Source organism: Hemibagrus wyckioides, linkage group LG22, assembly GCF_019097595.1.
Source record: "Hemibagrus wyckioides isolate EC202008001 linkage group LG22, SWU_Hwy_1.0, whole genome shotgun sequence".
Taxonomy (NCBI): domain Eukaryota; kingdom Metazoa; phylum Chordata; class Actinopteri; order Siluriformes; family Bagridae; genus Hemibagrus; species Hemibagrus wyckioides.
Genome location: NC_080731.1, coordinates 21,432,071 through 21,440,089, shown reverse-complemented (window position 1 = coordinate 21,440,089; position 8,019 = coordinate 21,432,071). Strand labels below are relative to the sequence as shown.

Sequence of the window (8,019 nt, the reverse complement as noted above, 5' to 3'; positions counted from 1 at the left end):
ACAGCCTTTAATGTAATCAGTCAGACATTTCTAAATAAATGCAAATGGAATTATTTTTGAAAGACTTTCCCCTTTGGAGAGTTGACCTCCTCCTGTGGAATGATTAGTTCTATTAGTGCCACACCATCGTCCAGATTTCCCTCAAGTTTTCATTTTATCCTGCATTTTAAAACAACTTAAAGTTTTATTTCACTGAATTTCTCATTCAGAGTCATAGCAGTAATCCGAAAAGCTCCTGAACATCTCCTCCACAAACCCATAATCCTCTTCACCAGTTTTCAAAGAACCTTTTCTTACTATATAGTGTTAAACAAATAATGTTCTAAATCCTGTTATTATATATTTATAGAAAAAAACAAGCCAGACTCACATCCTCTGGATATAAAAAGCTGCTTTTATTCATACAAACATCTGTAATAAAAATATATCAACGTAAAAAGTTTGCCCATGAAGTCGTCACACGTTATTCAGGTGGATCACCTTTGATTAACAAGGGGGGAGGGGAGGGGTGTATAATAGATTACACACACACATTCACACACACTCTGAGTGTTTAATAATGTTCTCAGTGGCATGGTGATGGAGGGTTTTGTACACGTTTCTAATTAGACACAAACGTCATGGGAACGTTGTTAGCATGATAAAGCACTTTAGTTAGCATTAAATGAAAGCATGATGCGCGACGGTTCAGTACGATAGTTTGAACATTGCTATTTCACTTCGGTGTGCGTCCTCTTAGACAGACCGGTCACAATGCCGATCACGTGACCACGCTAGTTTAGTGATGTTTTAACAGTTTACCCGGTGTTAACTAACCTGCTGCGTCACAGTGCTGTATTCAGGGAGCTGACTAGCTTAGCGATTGTTGTTAAACCCGGAGTCAAATGAAGAGCAAGCTTCTTTGTGTGTGATTGACGTGTTACTGTCAAGCCCCTGAGCTCTTCTGCTCTTAACCCAGAGACACAAGGTTACAGGACAAGGGACACTCCTGGACACTTCCAGTTCCACAGGCTTCAGATTTACACTTAAAGTGGCAGTGGTAAAAAAAATGGCAGTGGTGATGTAGTCAGGGACGAGCTCATGTAGGAAATACTCTTAATACAAAACACACACACACACACACAAGGCACTTCTTGGTCACTAAAGTAAGCAGTGCTTTTCTGGAGTCATGTAAAACACACCTGTTTTATGACTAAAGGTCTCAGGTCTGGTGTCATGTGACATGTAAACGTTGGTGACCCCCCCCCCCCAATGTGAATTTGCCCTGTTGACCCCAGCACATGTCCAGCTGTGCTGATGAAATACCACAGTGCACTGCAGTGTTGATCAGAGCAGCAGAAACAGGTCACACCTCTGTGCCACACCTGCAGCCGTTTGGGACACACCCACTATGTGTGATCTGACCTTCACAGGGTGTGTGATTAGGGACACGCCCATGACTGACCGATGATTACGAGACGCTTGTTCTACCCTTGATGTTCAATCCTTCAGGAAGTGAAACACTGCTACTGCTACCGGACATGTTCTTTGGTTCTGAGGAAAGTGTGAAACCTGGTAGTGCAGTGTGTGTGTGTGTGTGTGTGTGTGTGTGTGTGTGATAAAAAGCCACATACATATTCATACATGTAGGCGATATTGTGTAACGGTCAGTGATATAATGGAATGTAAAATAATGCATAAATATTCATACATATATATCAGAGGCACACAGTTAGAATAGGAACATGGTGCTAGGTTTTCGTACATTTCGCTAACATTCGCTGCTCTTTAGTGTGAGTGTGTGTGTGTGTGTGGGCATCCTGTTCTGGGTTCTGTTCTGTAGAGCAGCAGAACTATGTAAACACTGCTCCAGAAACCCTGCTGCCAAAATGCTGCGAAAGGAAACGTGAAGTCCAGCCTGTTTCTTCTAGATCACGGTGATGACTCGGACTCCGGATCCTCAAGCGGATCCCAGATTCTCTTTTTGCACCTAAATCTGGATCTAGAACTTTTCTGGAAAAGTTTATTGGTTTTAAAACCGACTTCTAACATTGGTATTAGAACCTGGACTAAATTTGCACTCTTGAAGTGCTCCTGATTTAATAAGAATCTCGCCATCAGTGTTGGGTTTTGAACCTGGTGCTAATTTTGGGTTCTTTGTGTCATTTAGGCCCCGCCTCTAAAAATGGGAGTTTTGGATAGCGCAGTGTCAGAATCTGCTTTAAATTTGCTTTAAACCTGCTTTAAACCTCCTTTAGATTCTGTAAGTGATATCTCATATGGTTCCTGAACAATGTCCTTCACTTAGACAATATCCTGATCAGGTGGAGTACTGGCTGTCTCCTTAGAGTTCTAGAACCTCCAATAGCATTTCTAATCTCTACAGCAAGCACCAAATGTTGCTTTTCAGACCCGTATCAAGCCGCTTTGAAGTTTGTTCTAGAGCTCATGCCTCGTGGTCACTGATGTTTCTACGTTAGAACCCACTTCTAATTTTTGGTCTTCATGTCCATCTCAAAGCCCCACTTCTAGAATGCAGAGTCTTTTACAACACGATAGTTCTGGAGCTGCGTGGGTTCCACCTCCTGTTTAGAGTTCTGCTGTTTCCCGGTCGGGCTGAACCGGGCCGTGCGGATTGTGGGCGTGAACCCGGGGGCTCGGGGCGGGGCCTGTCGACGTAGGAACCGTTTGGAGGTGACGAGGTCGCCATAGCCCTGAGTGTGAGAGAAAGCGTAGCCCGAGCGGCGAGTGCTGGAGCGGCGGATCCTGGTGCGGCGGCGAGGAGGAGGAGGCTGAGCCTTCATCTGGTGCACCATGAACCTCACCTGCACAAGACACATTATTATTATTATTATTATTATTATTATTATTATGTATCATTTTGTAGGAAATGTTGTTTTATAGTGTGTGTGTGTGTGTGTGTGTGTGTGTATGTTACCTTGTCATTGATAGTGGGACTGATTTGGCTGTGCAGGAAGCGGTGAATGACCACTGGCAGCACACACAACACCACCGTCAGGACAATCGCAAACCAAACACTGAGATGATCCAGAGTGTTACGGGCAGTGCCTACACACACACACACACACACACACACACACACACACACACACACATGCGCACACACACACACATGCGCACACACACACACACACATACGCACACACACATGCGCACACACACACGTTGTGTATTGTACAGTTATGTATTGTACAGTTGTGTATTGTGTAGTTGTGTATTGTACAGTTATGTATTGTACAGTTGTGTATTGTACAGTTGTGTGTTGTGTAGTTGTGTATTGTACAGTTATGTATTGTACAGTTGTGTATTGTGTAGTTGTGTATTGTACAGTTGTGTATTGTACAGTTGTGTGTTGTGTAGTTGTATAATGTACAGTTGTGTATTGTGTAGTTGTGTATTGTACAGTTGTGTATTGTACAGTTGTGTATTGTACAGTTGTGTGTTGTGTAGTTGTGTATTGTACAGTTGTGTATTGTACAGTTGTGTATTGTACAGTTGTGTGTTGTGTAGTTGTGTATTGTACAGTTATGTATTGTACAGTTGTGTATTGTGTAGTTGTGTATTGTACAGTTGTGTATTGTACAGTTGTGTATTGTGCAGTTGTGTATTGTACAGTTGTGTATTGTACAGTTGTGTATTGTACAGTTGTGTGTTGTGTAGTTGTGTATTGTACAGTTGTGTATTGTACAGTTGTGTGTTGTGTAGTTGTGTATTGTACAGTTGTGTATTGTACAGTTGTGTATTGTACAGTTGTGTGTCGTGTAGTTGTGTATTGTACAGTTGTGTGTCGTACAGTTGTGTATTGTACAGTTGTGTATTGTACAGTTGTGTATTGTACAGTTGTGTGTCGTGTAGTTGTATAATGTACAGTTGTGTGTCGTACAGTTGTGTGTCGTGTAGTTGTGTATTGTACAGTTGTGTATTGTGTAGTTGTGTATTGTACAGTTATGTATTGTACAGTTGTGTATTGTGTAGTTGTGTATTGTACAGTTATGTATTGTACAGTTGTGTATTGTACAGTTGTGTGTTGTGTAGTTGTATAATGTACAGTTGTGTATTGTACAGTTATGTATTGTACAGTTGTGTATTGTACAGTTGTGTGTTGTGTAGTTGTATAATGTACAGTTGTGTATTGTACAGTTATGTATTGTACAGTTGTGTATTGTACAGTTGTGTGTTGTGTAGTTGTATAATGTACAGTTGTGTATTGTACAGTTATGTATTGTACAGTTGTGTATTGTACAGTTGTGTGTTGTGTAGTTGTGTATTGTACAGTTGTGTTTTGTGTAGTTGTGTGTTGTGTAGTTGTGTATTGTACAGTTGTGTGTTGTGAAGTTGTATAATGTACAGTTGTGTGTTGTGTAGTTGTGTGTTGTGTAGTTGTGTATTGTACAGTTGTGTATTGTACAGTTGTATAATGTACAGTTGTGTGTTGTGTAGTTGTGTATTGTACAGTTGCATTTTGTACAGTTGTGTATTGTACAGTTGTGTGGTGTGTAGTTGTGTATTGTACAGTTGTGTGTTGTGTAGTTGTGTATTGTACAGTTGCATTTTGTTCAGTTGTATAATGTACAGTTGTGTATTGTACAGTTGTGTGTTGTGTAGTTGTGTATTGTACAGTTGTGTATTGTACAGTTGTGTTGTACAGTTGTGTATTGTGTAGTTGTGTATTGTGTAGTTGTGTATTGTACAGTTGCATTTTGTTCAGTTGTGTGTTGTACAGTTGTGTATTGTGTAGTTGTGTATTGTACAGTTGTGTGTTGTGTAGTTATGTATTGTACAGTTGTGTGTTGTGTAGTTGTGTATTGTACAGTTGTGTGTTGTGTATTTGTGTATTGTACAGTTGTGTGTTGTGTAGTTGTGTGTTGTGTAGTTGCATTTTGTACAGTTGTGTGTTGTGTAGTTGTGTATTGTACAGTTGCATTTTGTTCAGTTGTGTGTTGTACAGATGTGTATTGTGTAGTTGTGTGTTGTACAGTTGTGTTGTGTAGTTGTGTGTTGTACAGTTGTGTGTTGTGTAGTTGTGTGTTGTGTAGTTGTGTGTTGTACAGTTATGTATTGTACAGTTGTGTATTGTACAGTTGTGTATTGTACAGTTATGTATTGTACAGTTGTGTTGTGTAGTTGTGTATTGTACAGTTATGTAGTGTACAGTTGTGTGTTGTGTAGTTGTGTATTGTACAGTTGTGTATTGTACAGTTGTGTATTGTACAGTTGTGTGTTGTGTAGTTGTGTATTGTACAGTTGTGTATTGTACAGTTGTGTGTTGTGTAGTTGTGTATTGTACAGTTGTGTATTGTACAGTTGTGTATTGTACAGTTATGTATTGTACAGTTGTGTGTTGTGTAGTTGTGTATTGTACAGTTATGTATTGTACAGTTGTGTATTGTGTAGTTGTGTATTGTACAGTTGTGTATTGTACAGTTATGTATTGTACAGTTGTGTATTGTGTAGTTGTGTATTGTACAGTTGTGTATTGTGTAGTTGTGTGTTGTGTAGTTGTGTATTGTACAGTTGTGTATTGTACAGTTGTGTATTGTACAGTTATGTATTGTACAGTTGTGTGTTGTGTAGTTGTGTATTGTACAGTTATGTATTGTACAGTTGTGTATTGTGTAGTTGTGTATTGTACAGTTGTGTATTGTACAGTTATGTATTGTACAGTTGTGTATTGTGTAGTTGTGTATTGTACAGTTGTGTATTGTGTAGTTGTGTGTTGTGTAGTTGTGTATTGTACAGTTGTGTATTGTACAGTTATGTATTGTACAGTTGTGTATTGTACAGTTATGTAGTGTACAGTTGTGTGTTGTGTAGTTGTGTATTGTACAGTTGTGTATTGTACAGTTATGTATTGTACAGTTGTGTGTTGTGTAGTTGTGTATTGTACAGTTATGTATTGTACAGTTGTGTATTGTGTAGTTGTGTATTGTACAGTTGTGTGTTGTGTAGTTGTATAATGTACAGTTGTGTGTTGTGTAGTTGTATAATGTACAGTTGTGTATTGTACAGTTGTGTATTGTGTAGTTGTGTATTGTACAGTTGTGTGTTGTGTAGTTGTGTATTGTACAGTTGTGTGTTGTGTAGTTGTGTATTGTACAGTTGTGTATTGTACAGTTGTGTATTGTACAGTTATGTATTGTACAGTTGTGTGTTGTGTAGTTGTGTATTGTGTAGTTGTGTATTGTACAGTTGTGTATTGTACAGTTATGTATTGTACAGTTATGTATTGTACAGTTGTGTATTGTACAGTTGTGTGTTGTGTAGTTGTATAATGTACAGTTGTGTATTGTACAGTTGTGTGTTGTGTAGTTGTGTATTGTACAGTTGTGTATTGTACAGTTGTGTATTGTAGTTATGTATTGTACAGTTGTGTGTTGTGTAGTTGTGTATTGTGTAGTTGTGTATTGTACAGTTGTGTATTGTACAGTTATGTATTGTACAGTTATGTATTGTACAGTTGTGTATTGTACAGTTATGTATTGTACAGTTGTGTGTTGTGTAGTTGTGTATTGTACAGTTGTGTATTGTGTAGTTGTATAATGTACAGTTGTGTATTGTGTAGTTGTGTATTGTACAGTTGTGTATTGTACAGTTGTGTATTGTACAGTTATGTATTGTACAGTTGTGTATTGTACAGTTATGTAGTGTACAGTTGTGTGTTGTGTAGTTGTGTATTGTACAGTTGTGTATTGTACAGTTATGTATTGTACAGTTGTGTGTTGTGTAGTTGTGTATTGTACAGTTATGTATTGTACAGTTGTGTGTTGTGTAGTTGTATAATGTACAGTTGTGTGTTGTGTAGTTGTATAATGTACAGTTGTGTATTGTACAGTTGTGTATTGTACAGTTGTGTATTGTACAGTTGTGTGTTGTGTAGTTGTATAATGTACAGTTGTGTGTCGTACAGTTGTGTGTTGTGTAGTTGTATAATGTACAGTTGTGTATTGTACAGTTGTGTGTTGTGTAGTTGTGTATTGTACAGTTGTGTATTGTACAGTTATGTATTGTACAGTTGTGTGTTGTGTAGTTGTGTATTGTACAGTTATGTATTGTACAGTTGTGTATTGTGTAGTTGTGTATTGTACAGTTGTGTATTGTACAGTTGTGTGTTGTGTAGTTGTATAATGTACAGTTGTGTATTGTACAGTTATGTATTGTACAGTTATGTATTGTACAGTTGTGTATTGTGTAGTTGTGTATTGTACAGTTGTGTATTGTACAGTTGTGTGTTGTGTAGTTGTGTATTGTACAGTTGTGTATTGTACAGTTGTGTATTGTACAGTTATGTATTGTACAGTTGTGTGTTGTGTAGTTGTGTATTGTACAGTTATGTATTGTACAGTTGTGTATTGTGTAGTTGTGTATTGTACAGTTGTGTATTGTACAGTTATGTATTGTACAGTTGTGTATTGTGTAGTTGTGTATTGTACAGTTGTGTATTGTGTAGTTGTGTGTTGTGTAGTTGTGTATTGTACAGTTGTGTATTGTACAGTTATGTATTGTACAGTTGTGTATTGTACAGTTATGTAGTGTACAGTTGTGTGTTGTGTAGTTGTGTATTGTACAGTTGTGTATTGTACAGTTATGTATTGTACAGTTGTGTGTTGTGTAGTTGTGTATTGTACAGTTATGTATTGTACAGTTGTGTATTGTGTAGTTGTGTATTGTACAGTTGTGTGTTGTGTAGTTGTATAATGTACAGTTGTGTGTTGTGTAGTTGTATAATGTACAGTTGTGTATTGTACAGTTGTGTATTGTGTAGTTGTGTATTGTACAGTTGTGTGTTGTGTAGTTGTGTATTGTACAGTTGTGTGTTGTGTAGTTGTGTATTGTACAGTTGTGTATTGTACAGTTGTGTATTGTACAGTTATGTATTGTACAGTTATGTATTGTACAGTTGTGTGTTGTGTAGTTGTGTATTGTGTAGTTGTGTATTGTACAGTTGTGTATTGTACAGTTATGTATTGTACAGTTATGTATTGTACAGTTGTGTATTGTACAGTTGTGTGTTGTGTAGTT

General features: G+C 37.9%; 1 protein-coding gene across 3 annotated transcripts in view; it reads right to left on the bottom strand.

The window, feature by feature from the left end:
- Window positions 1-373: 373 nt before the first annotated feature.
- The window catches only part of atp8b5a (ATPase phospholipid transporting 8B5a), a 75,358-nt gene continuing 67,712 nt past the window's right edge, over window positions 374-8,019 (bottom strand). For all 3 annotated transcript variants that reach the window (XM_058374953.1, XM_058374954.1, XM_058374952.1), the window contains 2 exons: window positions 2,918-3,048; window positions 374-2,804 (listed from right to left, as the gene is read on the bottom strand). In XM_058374953.1, the coding sequence (XP_058230936.1) occupies window positions 2,508-2,804; window positions 2,918-3,048 (428 nt within the window). In that variant the 3' untranslated portion in view covers window positions 374-2,507. The remainder of the gene's footprint in view (window positions 2,805-2,917; window positions 3,049-8,019) is intronic.